The 24,391-nt window shown below is 37.4% G+C and overlaps 1 protein-coding gene across 1 annotated transcript; it reads left to right on the top strand.

Annotated features, from left to right (window-relative positions):
* The first annotated feature begins 4,825 nt into the window (after positions 1 to 4,825).
* Positions 4,826 to 18,645, top strand: LOC141834377 (heterodimeric geranylgeranyl pyrophosphate synthase small subunit, chloroplastic). The gene is given in 3 exon segments (XM_074721736.1): positions 4,826 to 5,020; positions 5,023 to 5,978; positions 18,375 to 18,645. Coding segments are annotated over 2 exon segments (1,086 nt in total). The 5' UTR covers positions 4,826 to 4,851; the 3' UTR covers positions 5,940 to 5,978; positions 18,375 to 18,645.
* Positions 18,646 to 24,391: the final 5,746 nt, after the last annotated feature.

The following is a 24,391-nucleotide window of genomic DNA, read 5'->3' as shown; positions in this document are numbered from 1 at the left end:
CTATCCATTGATCTGCTGATCGATTTCAAGCAATATAGGCCTGCTGATCTGGTTAGTTTAAAGTTATTGAGCTAAGTCTTATGAAAAATACAACCAAACCGAAGTTAAGGTTCAAATGTTGTTAGACATATGATTTCTCATACCATCTTATGACAAATGAAATGAAATCTGTATGGCTTGAATGTTCAATATGAATGAAAGAAAGAAGATGTTATGGAACATTCATACTATGATGAAAAGAAATGTATAAAAGTATTTTACTTTGAATGAATGGCTTGTACCGGAACCCGAAAGGGATTCCAGGGATGGGCTCCAAAAGTTGCCCCTAGGTCAAGACCTAGTAAACCGTGTAGTCGGGATTAGCTACCTCGTACTACTTGGTATGTGCGCGCAAAAGAAATGAATGGGTACAAGCCAGGGATCCCCAAAGATGTTGATGATTATGTTTAACTATTAAAATAATAGTTTTCAAAAAGGCACAATGTTACTATGTCAAATGTGTACAATGTGAATGTTCAATATTTGCTTATGCATGTTAGGAAAGAATGATATGCTTTATTGACTTAAGGTATGATGTATGTAACGAATGGATTTTGTGAGTAGGAAAGGGACTTACTAAGCTTTATGCTTATAGATACTTTCCTTACATTGCAGACCCAGTTAACAGGTACTGAGCAAATAGGAGGCAGCAGGACAGGGCGGTGAAGATGTGTGTGGTGGTGACGTGATTAAGCCTTGGCCATGCAAACCATTTTCTCTTTGCATGTTAAAGAATATTTTAATTAGTTGTTAATTATCATGTGTAGAACTATATAACCTAGAATTGTCATGTAACCTAGGTTAGTCTTAATTGTCATTACTGTATTTCACTAGTTATTGCACTGCTATCGTATATGAAACTGTTTAAAATTATTAATAGTTCCGCTGCATGTTTAGTTAATTTAGTTTTATATATGATAGTAGTTGAATGAAATGAATGAATGTAAGAAACTGTAGCGTCCGTCAAGGGCCCACGTAAGGGCGGGCGTTACAGAGCAGCACCCTGGTCGTGCCTACCAGGCACGTCCGTGTGACGAGGCCATGCCAGCTGAGTACCCTAGGCCGTGTGGCTAAGCACGGTCATTTGGCGAAGGGTGAATAGGGGGGACCTATAAATACCCCCTTAAATTGCCCTAAAAGGGGGAGAGACCTTGGGAGTCAAGAGGAGCCACCGAAAGCGCCATTTGGAGCAACATTCGACGATCCATCCGTCCTTTTGAAGCTATTCCGCCACATCCATTCCACCGTCGACGAGGAGCTTCCAAGGCGAAGAAAAAGACACATATTGATAAGTTTTATTTCCTTTTTCTAGAATCTAAAATGTATTTCTTTATCTCTTCTTCATGTTGTATCCCCTCCGTTATGGAGTAGTTCCTTAAATTCTAGGATGTAGGAGGAATCGAGGTGTCTTGTAGATGATTGATATTATGGATTTGTATTTACCATGTTCTATGATTTATTTGTGCATTTTACTTTATGGATGTTGTGCTTTATGTTTATTGGATGATATGATATGAATGGTGCAAATCTATGAGGATGAGGATAAATTATGATTTAAGAAAATCTTAGGATCGTATGATCGGGGTGCCTTATGATAGAAGGTGAACCTTTAATCGGACTTTCCGATGAAATTCTTAGATTGCAATGAATCTTTATGAGAGATAGCTAACGGTTATTGATTGTTAGGGAGAGGTCCTTAATTGGATACCCGGTGACAGGGGGTAGGACACTAGTAGTATGCTGGAGTGCCCGGTGACAGTGGGAGAGCTATAACCAGACTATTTGGGGTCATTTCAAATTAACAATCGTAACGTTAGAGGATCAGTGATTTATTCTGAGGAAACCTAACGAGGTCTAATTAGATATTTTTGTTAGAATTTCTACAAATGTATGAATATTGAGGAATAGTAAGGAGTCCATAGTCAATCAAACATAATCTCGAGGAATCCGAAGTCCTAGGATCGCTTTACCAAATCCTGTCACTAGTTGATTTTGCTTCGATTGAGGTTTAGGTACTCAACAACACTCTCACTTTCCCCAATCTCAACCCAATTATATAATCTCTCCACTCTTCTTGTGATTGTTTAGTGATTGATTCCTCGGTCCCTGTGGTTCGATATCTTTTATTACTTGATAATAGGCTCCCACAAGTATATGGGTGTCGTCAAGTAATAAAATATCAAATCTACAGGGATCGTGGAATTAAGTACTAAACTAACACAAGAAGAGCGGAGAAAAATGTGATTTGGATTTGTGTGGGGGAAGTGAAAGAGAGTGCTAGTGCTCCTAATCCTCAATAAAAAGAGAAATCGACTGTGACAATGTGTGGAAGGCGATCCTAGGACTTCGGATTTCTTGAAACAATGATTGATTGTCTATGGATTCTTTACCATTCCTTAATACATGCACATTTGCAGAGATTCTAACCAAATTATCCAATTATACCTTGTCAGGGTTCCTCAAAATAAATCAATAGCGTTCTAGTGTTACTATTGTCAGTTTGAGATGACTCCAGATAGCCTGGTTAAGGCATTCCCGCTGTCACTCGGGCACCCCAGTATACTACTAGATGTCCTACCCTCTGTCACTGGGTATCTGTTTAAAGACCTCTCCCCAATAATAAGTAACCATTAATTATCCCTCATAAAGACTTATCATAGCCTAAAGAATTCCTCGGAAGGTCCGATTATAAAGCTTTCCTCCTGTCATGAGGCGCCCCGGGCATACGATCCTAAGAATCCTCAAAATCACAAATCATCCCTATCCTTATAGATTCAACACCATCCAATAACATATCATCAATTGAACACAAGGCATAAATCTATAAAACAAACTGCACATGCATTTCATAGAACATGGTAATTAACAAATCCATAATTACAATCAACCATTATCCTCGATTCCTCCTACATCCTAGAATCAGGAGGACTACTCCATGATGGGGAGAATACAACACGAAGAAGATTGAAAGGAATACATTTTATCCAAGAGAAATCAAGGAATAAAACTTATCAAGGGGTTGTCTTCTTCTCCGGATTGCAACTCCTGCGTCAATGGTGGATGGAGGTGATGAAGAGTCCGGACGGATGAACGGATCATCGATTCTTGCTTCGGATTGCGACTTCAGTGACTCTAGAACACTCCTTTTGCTCTCCAAAATCTTCCCCCCTTTCTTAGAGCTCTTAAGAGCCCTATTTATATGGCTAGGCACGTCCCCGTCACACGGCCGTGTCTAGGAGACACGGCTATGTGTGGCTGTTGCTCTGTTGGTGAGGCACGACCGTGCTTGTGAGGCACGGCCAACCGAAGTTGGTGTTCTGAGCAGGAGGCATGGCTAGGGGCAGACACTTCTCTGTTTGGGAGACACGGTCGTGCCTGGGAGGCACGACCATGCCTTGGCGTGGCTCTGTGGAGGAGATACGGCCGTGTCTGATAGACACGACCATGTCTTTGCTGCTGCAAGAGGAAGGCACGGCCGTGTCTGTGAGGCACGACTTGATCTAGTTGAGCTTCTGGTTGAAGGGCACGGTCTCTTGGAAGTGATAGACACGGCCGTGCCTATGAGGCACGACCCAGTCTTGCCTTGTCTTCAATTAATGCTCCGTCTTGCCTATTTTGCCCCGTTTCCGTCCTGCAAAAACACCAAAAACACGAGAAGACCTTCGAACTAGGAAATAGAGAATATAATGCCCAATGCACAGATAAGGGATGTAATACACACAAGATACAACATGAAAAGTAGAAAGATGTGCGAATAATGTGCAAGAAACGATTATAAACCCTACGCACATTACTTGACGACATTCCGTATACTTACAGAACTACATCAATGACTCATCACAGTCCAGTCAGTCGGATTATGCCTCCTTTGACTAAACTAATTGAGGATGCTTGTGATACGGCAGGACGATGACACCTTATCAAGGATAAAGTCAAACTAGCTCATCTTTAAGATTAGAAAATCCTAAAACCGTTTTACCCAAAGAATAAAAAAAAATTCTTAAAATATTTTTTAAATAAATATTTCAGAATCTTCCTAAAAAATTAGAATGAATATCTTAGAATATTTTCTAAATGGATACTAATATTTCGGAGATCAACTACTATAAAAAGATAACCCATGCCCATAGGTACAGGTACACATACATCTATCCTAATTTTTCAATCATTAAACTCATTCCTTACGTTGAACTCTAACTTGAGCGTCGGAGTAATTTGTCGGGACCTTTCGACGCTATTTTAACTCTCTTTTTGAGTGTTTTTCAGGTCCTCTTATCTCTCCGGATGATTCTCTTCAAAGAACGTATACATCAACAGTTTTGAACCAGGGTTTGAACCATATACAATGAATTGATTGGAATATCGTGATTTAGGGAGATGGAGAGGAGGTTGATGAAAAAAAATGATAATGTTCACCTAAAGTATTTTTAATTATCGGTCATGATTAGACGAAGAAAGATAAATCAGATATTGAATGATTTCCTAAATAAGAGAGCTATCTGTCACAATTACGACTCAAATCCTTATTCACATTATCAATTCGACTAGATCGTAAGAACGTAGAGGTAAAGAGGAGGTTGTGAATAAAAGTGGAGGGAGAGAGAGTCTAACGATTGTGTGAATAAAAGTGAAGTTGGAGCTAAACGCTTTTCTTCTTCTTCTACAGAAGAAGAAAAGGAGCTAAACGCTTTTAGTACATAGAATCACATTTTTGCCATGGAATCATATCCATTACATGAAGACTTAATTTACGAAGCACATCCATAGACATCCACCATCATAATCATCCATCCTCATGGTCTCCAATTTGCGATGGCCTTCTCCGCCTCTTTCTTTTATCCCTCTCCCAAGCTCTCCGGTACCAAAATGCCCCCGTCTCCCCTCCTTTTCCGCAAACCCCGTTCCATCTCTCTCCCTGTCCGCTGCTTCTCCGCTGCTGCTGTCGCCTCCTTCGACCTACGCACCTACTGGACCACCCTGATCTCCAGATCGAAGAGGCGCTGGACGCCGCCGTTCCCGTCCGATACCCGGAGAGCATCCACAAGGCGATTCGCCACATTGTTCTCTCCCCCGGAGCCAAGCGCGCGCCGCCCATCATGTGCATCGCGTCCTGCGAGCTCGTCGGCGGCCACCGCTCTGCCGCCTTTCCTGCTGCCTGTGCACTCGAGATGGTCCACGCCGCCTCCCTCGTCCATGACGACCTACCTTGCATGGACGCCTCCCCGCTCCGTCGTGGCCATCCCTCTGCCCACGCCTTGTTCGGCGTCGACATGGCTGTCCTCGCCGGCGATGCACTGTTCCCCCTAGCCTACCAGCATATCGTTACCCATACCCCCTCGCCCGACCCCGTCCCGCTCTCCATCATCCCTCTCGTTCTCACGGAGATCGCGCGCGCTGTCGGGTCCACTGGAATGGCTGCCGGCCAGTTTCTCGACTTGTCAGACGCCGCTGCTGGAAGTGAGAAGGAGATTCTCCAGGTACTGGAGAAGAAATTTGGGGAGATGGCCGAATGTTCGGCAGTATGCGGGGGGCTGCTGGGCGGCGCTAGCGACCAGGAGCTCGAAGCACTGCGGCGCTATGGTCGAGCGGTTGGGGTTCTCTACCAGCTAGTGGACGACGTGCTGATGGAGTCAAACGGCGGTACAGGGAAGATGAGGAGCAACGCGAGCGTCGTCAAGGCCGTTGGAATGGACCGCGCATTAGAGTTGGTGGAAGAAATTAGGGCGAAGGCCAAGAAGGAGCTGGATAAGTTCAAGGACAAGTATGGAGAGAAGACGCTGCCTTTATATAGTTTTGTGGATTACGCCGTCGAGAGGGGCTTCTTTGTTGAAGGTCTTGAAGCCGCTGCAGTTGCAGGTGGCAGTGATGGAAGCAGTGAAACATTTTCAAAGGGAGACTGAACTCTGCCCATTTGTAGCAGAATGAAGCTTCATTCTTCTGTAAGTCCTTTATACCTTCACATTATTTTCATTGTGCTTGAAGCTCTTCACGGTAACCTATTGCTTGAAACCATTGAAACATCGAGACAATTTCCACTCTACACCATTGTAACCTATAGTTCTAGCTCTTTGTTGCATCCATGATGTGTCCACAATCCACAAAGTTAAAAGGAATGCTTTGGGAATCCATTTAGGAGTACCACCACTCCTTTGTTAAACCACCATGCCATGCAGTTCTGATGTCTCAATCAGTCAGAAAACATTGAGCTTTTTTTTGGAAAACTACTTGGAAGATAGAGGTCATGTAATTTTCTTTTTATCCTTATTATATTTTTGATATTATGGAATCCTAGTTCATTTTCTTATAAAGATTAGTTTTAAAGTATACTAGTTGCTTTGGGCATTTTCGTTATTTTACTTCTGTTATACAACAACAACTATTAAGTTTTATCCTACTAGGTGGAGTCGGTTATATGAATCTTTCTACGTCACTGTGCTTTATCATATACTATATCATCATTTATATTTAAATAAATTTTATCTTATTTTATTGTTGCTAATTAAGTTTTTTTGGTCTTTCTCTTCCTCGTTAAATATGCACATTTGTTATACTTTTATATCGTCTAACTGGAGAATCTATTGGTCGTCTACGTACATGTCCATACCATCTTAAACACGTCTTCCGGAGTTTTCTTTCAATAAGTACAATCCTGACTCTATCTATTATTTTTATTTCTTATCTTGTTCATCCTTGTATATCCGTATATCCAGCTTAACCCTCATTTCTACAACTTTCATCTTCTACTTATATGATCAAGTCATACCACAACAGTCAACTGCATACAATATAGCAGGTTTAACTGTCATTTTGTTTTTCCTTTAAGCCTTAGAGGTATTTTATGATCACAAAGAACACTTGATGTTCTCTTCCATTTCCACTATCTTGTTTGTATTCTATATAAAACATTTCTCTCAATTCCTCTATCCTTTTACAAAAATGATTCTAAATATTTAAAACTGTCAGTACAGACAATTTGCCATATTCTATCTTAATAATTATCTTATTATATTTAATATTGTTAAATTTAAATTTCATATATTCTGTGTTTACTCTAAAAAAGGGCAGCCCGGTGCACGAGGCTCCTGTCTTACGGGGTTCGGGGAGGGAATCCAATGTACGCAGCCTTACCCTGCCTTTGGCAAGAGGCTGTTTCTAGATTCTGTGTTTACTCTACTAAGTTTAAAATCTTTCACTTATAACATTTTCCGTCAAGATTCAAGTTTAATATTTACTCCTTCATGTGTCTCATCTAACAAAATAATATTATCTGCAAACAACATGCATTGCGGTACTGTATCATTAACGTGTTCAGTGAGTTCATCCATGTGTAAAAAATAAGGACTTATCCTTATAGAACCCTATCTTTATGGGAAACATAATTAATCCACTTGAAATCTTCATTCTTATCATTATATTCTCATACATATCCTTAATTAGTTCAATATACACTATACTAATTTTTCTTTTTTCTAGAATTCTCCATATAAATTTTTTTGGGACTATAATATATAACGACCCGGCCCCTCGGCCCCTTGGGCGGCCCAACTAGCGGCCCAATTGGCGGCCCAATCGGCGGTCCCTTGGGCGGCCCAACTGGCGGCCCAACTGGCGACCCCTTATGTCGTCAACCGACGACCCTACTTCTCACTTGGCTACCAGGATTCATAAACTCAGTACTTATCCTGGAGGTCTAGAGTTCGAATCCTGGGGGAGGCAAAAATCCACTGGCCAGGGGTGGAAAGTCCTAGTGAGTAACGGCACGGCCAAGGGTCGTCGGTTGACGACATAAGGGGTCGCCAGTTGGGCCGCCCAAGGGACCGCCGATTGGGCCGCCAATTGGGCCGCTAGTTGGGCCGCCCAAGGGGCCGAGGGGCCGGGTCGTTATAATAAAAAAGGCGCCTTTTTATTGTAACGACCCGGCCCCTCGGCCCCTTGGGCGGCCCAACTAGCGGCCCAATTGGCGGCCCAATCGGCGGTCCGGCTTGGGCGGCCCAACTCAGCGGCCCCCTTGGCGACCCCTATGTCGTCAATCGACGACCCTCGGCCGTGCCGTTACTCACTAGGACTTTCCACCCCTGGCCAGTGGATTTTTGCCTCCCCCGGATTCGAACTCTAGACCTCCAGGATAAGTACTAGAGTTTATGAATCCTGGTAGCCAAGTGAGAAGCGCTCACTTGGCTACCAGGATTCATAAACTCTAGTACTTATCCTGGAGGTCTAGAGTTCGAATCCTGGGGGAGGCAAAAATCCACTGGCCAGGGGTGGAAAGTCCTAGTCAGTAACGGCACGGTCGAGGGTCGTCGATTGACGACATGGGTCGCCAAGGGGGCCGCTGAGTTGGGCCGCCCAAGGGACCGCCGATTGGGCCGCCAATTGGGCCGCTAGTTGGGCCGCCCAAGGGGCCGAGGGGCCGGGTCGTTACTCGACCGTGTCGTTACTTAATAAGTTTTTTCTAGATCGACGAATACCATGTGTATGTCTTGCTTCTGTTCCCAATATTTTTCAATTAATTACCTAAGAAGATGTATAACTTTTATTGTTGAAATTTCAAATATATATTCAAATTGATTTTCGATTACTATGGTTTCCTTAATTTTTTTATTACTCTTTTTTAAAGTTTTATGGTATGACCTATTGGTTTAATACTTTGATCGCTTGCATAATTTTGTATGTCTCCTTTGTTCTTATATAAGGGAACTAGCGTACTTACCCACTATATATATATATATATATATATATATAATATCAAGATGAATAATTTTATAAGTCATTCAATATCTTATTTTTCTAGGCACTTTCATTCTTTTATCAGAATATTATCTAGTTCTACTATTTAATTTTGCATCACATTTAAAGTTTATTGTACTTCTGAAGTTTGAATTTTATGATAATAATTTAAATATTTATATTTTTTTGACCTATTTAAACTACCTAAGTTAAGTTAGCTCCATAAATCTTCATCAAAAAGTTGATGAAAATACCTCTTGCATCACTCTTTTATTTACTTATCATTTATTAGTATTCTATTACATTCATCTTTAATGCATCTTATTTAGATAAAAATTTTTGTCTTCCTCTCTCTCGCTTTAGCCATTCTGTAAATGTTCCTTTTCCCTTCCCTTGTATCTAGTTGTCGACATAAGCGTTCAAAAGTTTTCTTGGTCTTTTTCTTGACTATTGTATACATTTTAAGTTTTTCTCGTTCTTACAAGTATATAATATTTTATAGACTATTTGTTTTTTCTTCACTTTCTCATTCTACTATTAAGATTATTTATTTGGTGTTGCATGTCCCTTTGACTTATCGAGTATACTCTTGGTTATCATTTTCAATTTTAATATTATCTTATCCCATGTCGTATTCGAGTAGCTATGTATTTTTTCTAATATTTATACTTCGCCCATGACAAATAACCCATCATAGCCGGTTCCAAGCTCGGATAAAGGAGGAGGGTTGCATTAGGTTGCTAGCCAACGTCAAACTAAGGTAAATGTTCAATTAATGGATCCATTACACTATTGTGCTAATGCTAGGTTATACCCGGGAAGGAATGCATTGTAGGATCCGACCGTAACGTCTTAACAAGGCTCGCTGTATCTCTATAACTCGGGTGTAGTGATAAATATGCAAGAGCTTATGTTACAGGATCCGATTATAATGTATCGATAAGGATTATTAATCTCTATGAGAATTTGGATATAGTATTAAATAAGCAAAAATTCTCTCATCATAGGTTGGATAAGAACAAATATTTTTTTAGGAAAACTAATAATCTAAGATTTGGAACATGGAATATAGGAACTTTGAGATAAAATAGGTAGACGAGAAGACAAACATGATAAAGAACTTGAGTTTTAAGTTATGATATATAGGAAAAAGTAAAAGAAAAAATAGAGTGAGTATTGTTGTAGATAGTTCGTTAAGGATGAAGTTGTAGGAGTAGTTAGAAAGGGGATAGAATTATAACTCTCAGGATAGTAGTGGAGAAATAAACTATGAACGTACCTTAAGCAAGATTATATGAAGATATCAAATCAAAGTTTTGGGATGACCTAGAGAAGTATTACAAAACGTTCCGTCAAATGAAATGCTTTTAATAAGAAACGATCTAAATGAGCTGTCGGAGTGAAAACTGAGGAATATGAGAGGGTATATGGGGTTATGGATTTGAAATAAGAAATGAAAAAAGAAAAGTATATTGGATTTTGCGATAACATTGACCTTATACTAGTTAATACGTTTTTTAAAAAAAGAGAAGAACATTTAGTTATGTTCAAAAATGAGAATAATAAATTGTAAATTGACTTTCTTATAGTTAGGAAGAGGGATAGAAAGATTTGTAAAAATTACAAGGTCATTTCTAGAGAAAGTTTAATTATCCAAGATAGGTTAGTAGTGTTGATTGGATATATGCCTCAAGCATAGTATCAATAGAAGGAAAATATACGTGATTCTTAGAATTAAGTGGTGGAAATTAAAAGATGGTAAGCAAAACATATTTAAAAAGAAGATAGAAGTACAAGTATTACGTGAAATATATGGTGATTCTAATACGACATGGGATAAGATGATATCAAAATTGAAAATAGTAGTTAAGAGTGTACTTAGTGAGTAAAGGGACATGCACCACCAAGTAAGAAATCTTGGTGGTAGAATAAGAAAGTACAAGAGAAAGTAAAGGAAAAACAAACAATGTATAAGGAATTATATATTTGTAAGAACGAGGAAAACTTAAAAAATATACAAGAGTCGAGAAAGATGCTAAGAAGACAGTAAACGAAGTTAAGAATTAAACTTTTGAATGGTTATATCAAAAATTGGATATAAAAGAAGGGGAAAAAGATATTTATAGAATAGCTAAAGTGAGAGAGAGGAAGACAAAAGATTTTATTTAAATAAGATGCATTAAAGATGAATACAATAGAGTACTAGTAAATAATGGAGAAATTAAAAAGAAAAGCGATGAAAGATATATTTTCATCAATTTTTTAATAAAGTTTTAGAAGATCAACTTAACTTAGGTAATTTAAGTAGGTCAAATAAGTATAAAAATTTAAATTTTAATCATAGAATTCAAACTTCAGAAGTAGAACAAACGTTAATTGGAATGCAAAATAGAAAAGCCATTGGACCAGATGATATTTTGATAGAGGTATGGAAATGTCTAGGGAAATAAGATATTGAATAACTTACAAAATTATTTAACATGATATTGAAAACGGAAAAAATGCCTAATCAATGGAGGGTAAGTACTCTAGTACTGTTGTATAAAAATAAGGGAGATGTATAAAATTGTGCAAATTATAAGGGTATTAAAGTAATGAATCATACCATGAAATTTTGGGAAAGAGTAATAGAAAAAAGATTAAAAAAGGAAATCACGATGATCAAAAATCAATTTTGGTTCATGTCTAGAAGATCAATAATAAAAGCTATACATCTTCTCAGATAACTAATTGAAAAGTATCGAAAGTTAAAATAAGATCTACATATGGTATTCATTGACTTAAAAAAAGTTATGATAAAGTCTCAATAGAAATTATATGGAGAATTCTAGAAAAGAAAGGTGCTAGCGTAACATATATTGAACTAATTAAGGATATGTATGAGGATGTAATGACCATAGTGAAGACTTTAGGCATATTAACAGAAACATTTCCAATAAAGATAAGATTACATCAAAAATCAATTCTAAGTCTCTATCTTTTTACATTAATTATATATGAACTCATCAGACGTATTCAAGATAGAGTACCATGGTGCATATTGTTTGCAGATGATATAATTTTGGTAGATAAGACACGTGAAGAAGTAAATGTTAAATTAGAATCTTAACAGGAAACACTAGAAGTGAAAAGTTTTAGGTTTAATAGAGTAAAGACAAAATATATGAAATTTAAGTTTAACAATATTAGATGTAATGAGATAATTGTTAAGATAAAGGATGATGAGTTGTCTAAAACTAAGAGCTTTAAGTATTTAGGATCATTTTTGTAAAATAATAGAGAGATTGAGAGAGATGTATTACATAGAATACAAGCAAGATGATTGAAATGGAGGAGAATGTCAGGTATTTTATGTGATTGTAAAGTACTTTTAAAATTTAAAAGGAAGTTTTATAAAATGGGGGTTAGATCTACTATGTTATATGATACTGAATGTTAGACTATGACTCGAGCACATGAGCAAAAGATGAGAGTTGTAGAGATGAAGATATGAAGATCAATGTGTAGACATATGAGTATGAACATAATAAGAAATGAGAGCAATAAAGAGAAAGTCGGAGTTGCATCTATCGAGGAAAATTTTCAAAAGACACGTTTAAGATGGTACAAACATGTACTTAGACGACCAATAAATATTCTAGTTAGGCGATGTAAAATTATAACAAATACGCATATCAAATGAGGAAGAGGAAGACAAAAAAAAAGGTTAGTAACAATAAAATAAAATAAAATTTATTTAAGTATATATCATGATATAGTAGGAGATAGAATCTAATGATGTAGAAGGATTAATATAGCTGATCCCACTTAGTGGAATAAGATTGTTGTTGTTGTTGTACTTGTACTTCTATCTTCTCCTTAAATATATTTTTTTTCATCCTTTAACTTCTACTACTTAATTTAGGAGTTGTGTATATTTTTTTCTATTGATACTATGTTTGAGGTGCATATCCAACACTATTAACTTATATTGGATAGTTAAATTTTCTTCAGGAATAATCTTACAATTTTTATAAATTTTTCTATTCTTCTTAATTAAAAAAGTCAATTTGCGATTATTATTCTCACTTTTAAACGTGATCAAATGTTTTTTCTTTTCTTGAAAAACGTATTAACTAATATAAGTTCATATGTTATTGTAAAATTCAATATAGTTTTCTTTTTTTTATTTCTTATTCTAAACCTATAACCCCCATATACTTTATCATATTTCTTATTTTTCATTCTTACATGCCCATTTAGATTTCTTCCTATTAAAATCATTTTATTTAACGAAATATTTTATAATATCTCATCTAGGTTATCTTAAAATCTAAATTTGATATCTTTATCTAATCCTACTTAAGGTGTATATATGCTAATTACATTAATAGTTTATTTCGTCATCACTATCTTGAGAGTTATAACCCCAATCTATTTCTAACTATTTCTACTACTTCATCCTTTAACGAAATATTTAAAAATATACCTACCTCATTTCTTATTTTACTCTTTTCTGTATAACATAATTTTAAACTCGAGTTTTTTTTATCATCTTTGCCTTCTTTCCTACCTATTTTGTTTCTTATATATAAAAAATATTAATTCTTTTCTTAATCATCGTATTTACTACCTTCATTCTTTATCAATGAGCACTCCTATGTTCAATATTCTAAATCTTAGATAATTAATTTTCCTATAATATTTGTTCTTATTCAACTTATGGTGTGAGAAGTTGTGCATAACACTCAAATTCTCATATATGTAGCGGTCCTTATCAAGATGTTAAACAGTCGGATCTTGCAACGCATTTCTTTCGGGGAATAATTTAGTATTATCATAATAGTTTGATGGATTCATTCATTGAATATTTGCTTGACTATAAATATATTCATACTTGAGTTGGGTTAGTTTTGATGCGGTTGGTTAAACTAGTAATATAATATTTAAGTTAAATAAAAATTTATTTGATGTATTGTAATTGATCTATTTAATATGTAGCTTGGCCATATTGATCGGTGAAGTGCCAATTAGAGGTATAGCAAGGGAAGTCTTGGAGTTGAACTCTTGGTAGGTAAAGCCCACATTGAGGTCTAGCAAGGGAAGTCTTGAAGTGGAGGTCTGACAAGTGAAGTCCCAGAGGTGAGCTCTTGTTAGAGCTCTGGCAAGTGGAGTCTCGAAGTTGGGGTCCTTGTAGGTGAAGTCTTGACTAGAGGCTTGGCAAGTGAAATTCCAAAGGTAAGTTCTTGGTAAATGAAGTCTTGACTGGAGCTTTAGCAAAGTTGACGATGATCATTCTAGAGGGATATTAGCTAAATAAATCTGGATCGAACAAAACTCGAAGGCTGGAGGCTTATCTATGTGAACTCATGGGATAGAACACTATCAGTTGAAGGATATGTGAGATGAGAGATCGAGTGAATTGAATTTTAGATTTTTGGTAGAGGTTTTCTACTAACATGCAGCCTAGATCGAAGTCAAAGTGGTTGACTTTGCGTGTTGACGATGTGATCAAATGATGGCTCATTGCTTGAGAATAGCAGTGGTTTCTATTTTGGCTTTAATTGGCTAGATGATAGAATCAGTTGACAGAAAGAGCCTCATATGTTTGAATTCAACAAGAACAATTATATTGACTTTATCTCTGTAGATAAAACATGGTGGATCATTCTCGAAAAGTTGGTAACTTTCTCCTTAGTCAACTATTGGAAGTAGAGAAACCTCCTTTTATAGCCTTCAAAACCTTGTGTTATAATCTAATATGCCATCAATTAGTTGTTACCTCCTTGGCCTTAGCCAATTGCACCACCAGTTAGATGCTCCACCAATTAATTAGATTCCACATCACTCGACTAGTGCAATCCTCAAACCTTGAACTTTAGGGTTTTGGATTTTTCCCTTTTTCACTAATCCATTGATGTCCAATATTAGTCGACTAGCATCTCACTACAACCAATTTGAAGGTTGAGTCCGCCTACGTTGAATTCTAGCCTTGCCCCATATGTACAGATCATGTAACTGTTATAGCTCACCATGGTGTCTTACCATTGCAGCTTAACTTCATCTCTTGGTCATCTCTTGTCAAGTTACCTTATCCCCTAGATGCGCACACATACTCAACTTCTTCACATGTCATCGTTCATGTCTTTGTCTTTGTAGTTGGTCTCCATCTATTGTTATTCTCGTTGCTCTTCTATACTTCTTATCTTGCGGTCCCTCGGTCACCTTGTGTATAATCTTCTTCGACCATCGAGTGTGTCACCTTAGCCACGGTAAGTCGCAAGCTTTTCAAGTTCATTGTGTATTCTTGCAAGTCCCTACACATTCAAACATACATTAAATCACAAGACAAGCATCTAATTTAAGCCCTTTGCTCAAACATCAAAACATAAGGTTACATCGAACCATTTGGGGCTTGATTGCATCAAAAGTTGAGATTATCGATAAGGGACCTTAGGGACTTGGAATCACCCAAGCTGAGCTCTCCATTTAAAGTGCTCAAATCCTTTCTTCAAGGTCTTTTCTTGTAAGAAGAAGCATAAGATGTTTCTCTACCTCCATATTCTTGTCGAGGAGAAAAGATAGCGAAAATTTAAGGAGTGACCTATTCATGGATCTGTCAATCACATTAAATTAGTTGTGTTGATTTGTAATTGTTTATTCTTCCTTTGAATTATTTGCATTTTCCACTGCACTAACTCCTTGTAGAGATAAAGTCGATTCAAAGTGAGTTTATTCACCCTTGTTTCAAAGAGAAGGGTTTAACTTTGATTGCATATAGAAAGAAGCTTAAAAAGAAGAATGAGCTCTTGTTCAAATCAGAACATGAAATTGAGAGTGAGGATGACATCTCCACAAGTAAAATGATCCATTTTGTGAAAGGAATGATGAGAAAGAGTAAGACATTTGACAAAAGGGCATAAAGAAGATGCTCAAAGATCCTCAGAAGAAATCTATATTAAATCCAAGTCTAGTGATTTGAGTATAATAGGAAAGATCACTACAAATTGAAGTGCTTGGAGCCACTTAAGCAACAAGAAAAGTCTAAGAAGTAGAAGGCTTTCAAAGTCACTTGGGATGATTATTCTTCATTGGGATCCTTTAAGGAAGGAGCTGCAAGGCATATGGCATTCAGTAGGAGATAGGAGAGATAATATTTATAGTATCAATTTTCCTTGTTATTAACATTTGTACCTAGTGTTTCGTGACTAAGAAAGAGAAAGCTTGGTTGTGGCATAAAAGAGAAACACATTAACATGGGGCAAATAGCAAAGGTGACCAAAAGAGATTTGGTGAAAGGCTTATTAAAGAGTTGGTATCATAAGTGCAAATTATGTGGTGCATGCTAAAAGGGTAAGCAAGCCAAGGCTAGTCATATAAATTTAGTTAATACTACTATGCCTCTTGAACTTTTACATTTGGACTTATTTGATAGTCATGAAATAATCTCCTTGAATGATAGTAATATTGTTTTGTGCTAGTAGATGACTATACTTTAGAGACATATAGAAGATACTTTAGAAATTTTAGTTAGTTTTTGTAAAAGAGTAGAGAATAAGTTCTCAAGATCAACTAAATCTAAAGTGATCATTGCAGAGAATTTGAGAATCTGAAGTGATAAGATTCTCTTGTAGAGAATTTGAAGTGATCATTTTAAAATATTTTGCTAGGAATAAGGATATGTAAGTTTTTTGGTCCTAGAATTCCTCAACAAAATAAGTGAAGAGGAAATTTGTGTATTACAAGAGGTGGCTAGGTATATGTTAAATGAATATTCACCATCTAGTTACCATTGTATTGATATGATTAGCGTTGCCCCTGGGGCATGGTTGAGTTGTTTATTACGGGGCAGACTTGTTGAAGTAGGCAAAGGTCAAATCTCGACGAAGCTGAGACAATGCCCTCTCCCGTAGTGGCCAACTGCAGTTTCTCAATTTACCTCCTCACAGATGGTCGTGGGGCTGACTGTGTGGGGCTGCTGGGGTGGCGGATTCCATTTTTTGTTGAAGAAGAGATGATTAGTGTTGCTTGCTATATCCAAAAGAGGATTTACCTACATATGTTTTTAGAAATGACTCCTTATAAACTTTGTTTAGAAAAGTTCACATAATTAAACATCTTAGGGTGTTTGGTTATAACGTCTATATCCTAAATACTAACACTAAGGATTATTTAGAAAAATTTTCGACCAAGGCAGATGAAGGTATACTACCATACGACCAGGAGCTAGAAGCATTGCGGCACATTAGAGTTGGTGGAAGAAATTAGCTTGCAAAGGCCAAGGAGCTGGAGAAGTTCAACGATAAGTATGGAGAGAAGGTACTGCCTTTATGTAGTTCTTTGGATTACACTGTTGAGATGAGCTTCGTGATTGAAGGTAGAGGCCTTGCAGCCTTTTCTGCTCCAGATGGAAGTGATGGAAGCAGCAAAACATTTTCAAAGGGAGACTGAATTCTGGCCATTTGTAGCTGCAAGCTTCATTCTTCTGCAAGTCCTTTCTACTTTTCTTTGTAATAGGAATAGATTAAAGGCACATTAATTTCATCGTCCTTGAGTCTTGAAACCATCAATATTGAGACAATTTCCACTATTACACCATTGTAACCTATAGTTCTAGCTCTTTGTTGCATTCATGATGTGTCCACTATCCTCAAAGTTAAAAGAGATGCTTTGGAGTTCACCGCTCCTTTGTTAAGCCACCATGCAATGCAGTTCTGACGTCTCAATCGGTCAGAAAACATTGAGCTTTTTTGGAAAATTACTTGGAAGATAGAGGTCATGTAATTTTCATTTTGCATTAGCATATTTTTTTATATTATGGAATCCTAGCTGATTTTAGTAAAGATCAGTTTTAACATATACTTGTTGCTTTGGGCATTAGCATTATTTAACTTCTGTTATAATTGATCTAAAACAATCTGCTCTACATTATTTTGCTTACCATGCTGTAGTTCAAGCATAGGCTTAGCTGTGCCTTGTTGAATGTTTAAGCTATTAACAAATATTAGACGCTTGATTACTGTAACTTTACATCTTGGCTAAATGTTAAATATTTCATTAATAATAAGGGAATACTTAAAGCATCAGGAAACAATAGGCATCTTCACAATAATATAATAATTCTCCAAAATAGAAGATAGGTGATAGTAAACGGCAATGTAGCTTTAAAAATCCTACCATCTTGCCATTTTACAGAAATGATATTGCTTCCGTTCGTGGCACTTTGAAAATAACCATCTTAGTTGCATGCTTCAGGAAGTAATGCCCATCTTGACAATGGTATAAGAAATCTCCAAAAGTAGATGATAGATTAAACGAAAGGGCAATCTATCTATAAAAAAACTCACCATCGTGCCATTACACTGTAATGAGTTTCCTTCATTGGCTCAAACCATTGACTACCTGCTCAGAAACGAGCAACCATCTTGCGATGCTAGTAGCCTTTTGAAAATAAGCCATTGTTTTTAATGCAAATTATTGCCCATTTTTGGTCACGGAAGCAGGGTTATATTAATATCTATGTAGGGCAACCATTGAACTCCTAATAGAAGATGCTTTCATAATATGGATGCAAACAAGGTAAGCTTACCTCTGTGAGAACTCGTTCTAAGTTTGAATTATTATTGTAGTTGACTATGCCACCTGTGGTTCGTGTTCATGCGCAGCCTTCTGAACCAATCTGTTCACAAATTACAAGCTTGTTTACATGAAGTATGGGAAATTATATAAGCTTCTGAAGGGACTAATTATATATACTCCTGAGTCCCTCTCCTTGTTCAGTTTTTAGCTTCTGAATTCTAAAACATAATTAAGCCCGTGAATAGCCTTATCTGTAAGTACACTAGCACGCTTATTTTATTTATAAGCGTTTGAGATGTTCAAGACTTCTGATTATGTCTTTATTATTTCTTTTAGTAAATTAACAAAGCTGGTAATATAACTTCATGTTTGATCACTTCATGAGATTTTAAGTGAAGTCCATGTTTGACAGTGTTGCTCCAATGAGAGAGCTTCTTCAGCTAACCTAGCAAGAACTGAAACTCCACAAGATGAAAGTGTAACACTTTTGACTCGTTTGAGATTAACTAGACCATTGAATACTCATAAGCTACAGCATGTAGTTGTTTTTGCAAATTATTATCAATTTACTGTTTTCTTATTCAATAACGATTATTTGTCAAAGTATTTCAATTCATTAAACTAATAATTACTGATTGTAGGTTTCATTAACTTCAATTTTGTCAAAAAATTTCTTTATTCTTTGTCATCAAATTTATGTTCCAAATTCAAATACATATTTAGCAAATAGTGAAGAAAAGATTATATATTTTCTTCCGTCTGAAAAAAAGGTCATATATTGCCCGTACAAGTTTGCTTCGTTTTGCCATCTGTGAGCTTACAGGATTCACAACTTGACAGTTAGTGCGAATCAAAAGTTGAAATGGCAACTACATATGATGCTTCATTTCCCCATTGTTTTTGAATAGTTGAAGTAAATTTGGGTTGTCTTTTTCTCACGGGAGTCATTTTAAAATTAATCAGATTCAATTTGGAAATTACTGAAATTAATTTTCTTTTGCATTGTCTGATGTTTTATTAACGGTAAAAACATTTAACTTCAAGTTTCAGTTTAATCTGAAACATAGTTAATTGTATTATTATTTGTTTAATTTACTTTGATAAATTATTATTTTTTACTTAAATGATCGGATATTTCATCATAAACATTTTAATGAACTTGCAAATAAATATACTTCGTGCTTTGCTTTGAGGTTTTATGTTCACATTGTATTTATACTTTCATAAATGGTAGTTTTGAAAGATGCTCCACATACCATGTGAATGATGTTCTGGATATGTTGGATAGTAGGAATCATCACGGATATGTTAGATGGTTGGATTCATCGTCTGTATTTGATTGTGACCTTGTTAAAATATCCTAGAGAATCATAGGAACAAAAAAAAAGCAGGAAAAAAAAGACCAACATCTTACAAAATCTTGGTTGAGAGGAGGTTGATTGTGTTAACTATCTCAATGCAAATGATCCCTTGTTTTCTTGAAATTATGGGCAATCCCCTTCGCTATTCTGATCATGAATAAGACTAGGTTCATTCCCAAACGCATTTTCATTAAGACCAAATCAGACGCCAACATTGACACTCCTCAACCCTAATCCCTACAACAGGGTTCAACAAGGAAAAAAAAACCTTGCATTGATATTTTGATCACTCTAGTTTTGTGCTCGCTAATACACTATCATATTAATTGGCTAGCTCTATCTCATAGTCGATGTGGTAAGGTGTGATGGCTCATGTTCTCTAGAGTACATTGATTCAAGGGACTGAAATGTATAAAATCTTTGGCAAGTTTCATGCTCGGAACGCCGCTTCTTCTTCAACCAGTTTTGGTTGCTTAGCGATTTCCACTACCAAACCCTTAACTTCTAACTTTGTCAATGGCTTTTGACTTAATATTGCTTTCTCAAGACTTACTATAGAAGTCTGTAGCAAGACTACTTCCTTTTTTAAGGCTTGGTTTTCCTCTTTCAAGAAATAAAAATGTTTCAAGGAGACTTTTGAGAATAAGGAAAGTCTTTCGTAAATCACTCCAATATTATTTGCTAGTTCCGAAGGCTTAGGTTTTGCTGTTTCAGCTAGGTTAAGATATTCAAGGCTCACAATTCTGGATTTGCTATACCACTCAATTATATTTTGCTCAAATTTTTCAAACATGGACTAATTCCAACATCCACCTAAAGGTCAGACTTTTGCTTACGGCTTAGGAGTTCGTAAAACTTTCTTGCTCACTCGACTGGCTACGACTACCTCTTGTAGACTTACGTGCACGGTAGTCTTTTGCAATCAGTTAACTCACTCGGTCGCCTTATCACTAAGTCCTTCCTAAAGCTTTAGGTCTTAAACACATGCTTTTATCCTTTCCCAACTACTTCTTTCCTCAATACTGATATCGATAGTGGACTTATTAGGTCCAACCTTTGTGCCATCTGTACCTACTTTGTTTCCAATATATACCTTGCTAGTGGACTTATTAGGTCCAGCCTCTGTGCCAGCCTGGGGGTTTATCCAGAAATTTTTGGCGATATCAGTCCAAGGATTTTTCAAAGGGAAGTACGGATATTAGCAAGCTTTATCAATTCAATCTTATATAATGAGCAAATAGGCGATATCAGCCTGTGTGATATAACAGAATTCCCTTACTTGCTTTGCCCTGAATAAAAGTTAATTAGCCAGCCATGAAACTTTGATTTTCAATAAACCTTGCTCTGATACCAAATAGGGGAGATCGCTTACTAGGAAATTTGAAATGAAATCCGGTCTGTTCCAAAATTTATTTCCCTCTAGTAAGATTTACAGAAGGGATGTTGGAAAATACTCAAAGACTCTCCTGAAACTCTTGTGGAATAAGAAGTCTTGGTGATGCTCTGCTTTAACCACTACTCTCATAGCCCTTTTATAAGCAAGAAAGGTTGCATCAAAAATTGAACGGGCACTATTTTGAGCCCCATCGTCCTACACCCTTGTTTGCCATTATTGGGCTTTACAGCTCACTCCTTACAATAATGCACATTCTTTTGCTAGTGGACGGCTCCCCGGGGCTCAATCCACTAGCAATAATACTCCTCTTATGCTTTAAGGACAGATAAATGCGCCTAGTGCGCGGAAAAACATACCTTATCTTTGGATTTGGTGGGATTTTGGGCCCACTATTGCTTCACGGGGGTACCCTGTTGATGTCTCTTTTGATTCTTGCACATGAAGAAATGATGCAACTCCGCAAGTATACAGAATATCGTCAAGTAATAAAAGATATCGAACCACAGGGACCGAGGAATCAATCACTAAACAATCACAAGAAGAGTGGAGAGATCACGTAATTGGGTTGAGATGGGAAAGTGAGAGTGTAGTCGAGCACCTAAACCTCAATCGAAGTAAATCAACTAGTGACAGGATTTGGGAAAACGATCCTAAGATTTCGGATTCCTTAAGATTATGTTTGACTGACTATGGACTCCTTACCATTCCTCAATATTCATACATTTACAGAGATTCTAACCAAAATATCTAATTAGACCTCGTTAGGTTTTCTCGGAATAAATCAATAATCCTCTAACGTTACGATTGTTAGTTTGAGATGACCTCAGATAGCCTGGTTATAGCTCTCCCGCTGTCACCGGGCACTCTAGCATACTACTAGTGTCCTACCCCCTGTCACCGGGTATCCAATTAAGGACTTCTCCCTAACAATCAATAACCATTAGCTATCTCTCACAAAGATTCATTGTAATCTAAGAATTTCCTCGGAAAGTCCGGTTAAAGGTTCACCTTCTGTCACAAGGCACTCCGATCATACGATCCTAAGATTTCCTTAAACCACAACTCACCCTCATCCTTATAGATTCACACCATTCACATTTATATCATCAAATAAGCACAAGGCACAATATTTATAAAGTAAATGCACAAGTAAATCATAGAATATGGTAAATACAAATCCATAGTGACAATCATCTATAATACACCTCGATTCCTCCTACATCCTAGAATCTAAGGTTCTACTCCATGACGGAGGGGATACAACGCGAAGAAGATGTAAAGAAATACATTTTAGATTCTAGAAAAAGGAAATAAAACTTATCAATGGATGTCTTCTTCTTCGCCTTGCAAGCTCCTCGTCGACGGTGGAATGGATGCGGCGGAGTAGCCCCGAAAGGTTGGATGGATCGTCGATTTTGCTCCGGATGGCGTCTACGGTGGCTCACTATCACTCCCAAGGTCTCTCTCCTTTTTTAGGGCAATTTAGGGGGGGGGGGGGGTATTTATATGCCCCCGCTATCAAACCCTCGCCACACGGTCGTGTCTAGTCACACGGCCCAGGGCACACGGCTGGCACGCCTCCGTCACACGGCCGTGCCTGGTAGGCACGGCCAGAGGCTATTGGCTCCCTGGAAATTAGGCACGGTCGTGCCTAGGGGGCACGACCATGACCTTGTTGCAGCTCTGGAAGCAGGCACGGCCGTGCCTGTGAGGCACGGCCAGAAACAGACCCTTCTCTGGAAATCAGGCAAGGTCGTGCCTCATGGGCACGGCCAAGCCCTGGCTCAATGCTGGAAGGGAGACACGACCGTGCCTGGTAAGCACGACCTTGGGCAGTTGGTTCTCTGGTTGAGTGGCACGGCCAGGGGCAGTAGCTGTTTTGTTGGTGAAGCACGGCCCTGGTGCTGCTGCTGCATGGTGGTGAGGCACGGTCGTGCCCTGGTGGGCACGACCCCTTGGAGGTTGAGACACGGCCGTGCCTAGTGGGGCACGACCCTGTCTTGCCTTGTCTTCGATTAATTTTCTGTTTCATCTTTTTCGCTCCATTTTCGTCCTGCAAAAGCATAAAAATAAGAGCAGACCTCAGAACTAGAAAATGGAGAAAACACGCCTAATGCGTAAATAAAGGATGTGACAAACGTAAGAAAATAATCATGAAATACAGAAAGATGTGCAATGTAAACATCAGAAATGTATATATATCCTACGCACATCACACCCCCAGACTTAAACCTTTGCTTGTCCTCAAGTAAAAACTCGCGTCTAGATTCAAATAGAAATACAAAGCAGTATAGATATCCCAAGCACATCGGTCTAATCTTATCAAACAAAAGCAATGGTAAGCATGATACTCAAAATCCTTAAAACAAGGCCTAGAAGAAGTTCTCCGTGCTCAGTGCAAAAGTGGCCTTAGTCTATTTAGTATCAAATCCTTACTTCAAGTCAAGTCGTTATGCTACCGTGTTCCTAAATGTTCCCGACCTTAGACACTTACCTGCCACAGGCTTGGTTCATCTCTTCCATTGCATAAGGTCTCAAAGGATTAGCTCAAGATCAAGAGAATCAGATCATTTATTTCTCCAATAACCCTTATCGGTCTCAAAGGGGTAAATGAAATGTTTCCACTCTCGACACTATTTTTTTCATCCCTTTTATTTCTTTCTTTTTTTTTTATTTTGCAATCAAAGTAAAGAACTCTTTTTTTTAATTTTTTTAGGGATTCAAGATTTTTTCAAAAGAGCTTACATGACTTGAGTTGGTCCAGTAAACAAAATGCAATGGAAGATCACCATGGAAACACTAGTACTGATCAAGTGTCATGAATCATGACTAATTTCAGAGATATATCAACCTCCTAGATTAGGCAATAGTGAAAGAGATCCTTAAACTAGGCCAAGTCTCAATTTTCTCAAGATATACTAGCTCACTTCCTACTCTTGAAGATAAGAAAAGACCTAGTTCTAGGGATATTAACTACTAGTATCAATATCATCATCCAAACAAGAAGCATGCTAGCATTTTTATAAGAGAACAAACATTTAAGGTGACAGTGGTGATTCTTGACATGTTATTTATCATGCATTCTTAAAGCAAATTTCAAAATAAATTGCAGAAATAAATTTCAAAGCAAATTTCAAAGCAAATGCATAAACAAAATTTAAAACAAAATGTAAATTATTTTATTCACACTATACACAATTATTGCTTTCCCCCAGACTTTAACTTTTCTATCTTCTTCTATTCTCCCATTCCTGTTGAGGAGGCATGTTTAGAGGTACTATTTCAGGTATTTCATCCCATGGGTTCAAAT

This window comes from Curcuma longa, chromosome 9, assembly GCF_044706935.1.
Source record: "Curcuma longa cultivar G26 ecotype Majalengka, Jawa Barat chromosome 9, ITB_CL_G26_1.1, whole genome shotgun sequence".
In the NCBI taxonomy this organism is placed as follows: domain Eukaryota; kingdom Viridiplantae; phylum Streptophyta; class Magnoliopsida; order Zingiberales; family Zingiberaceae; genus Curcuma; species Curcuma longa.
The sequence above is the reverse complement of the archived record's forward strand: the minus strand, read 5'-3'. Positions and strand labels throughout refer to the sequence as shown.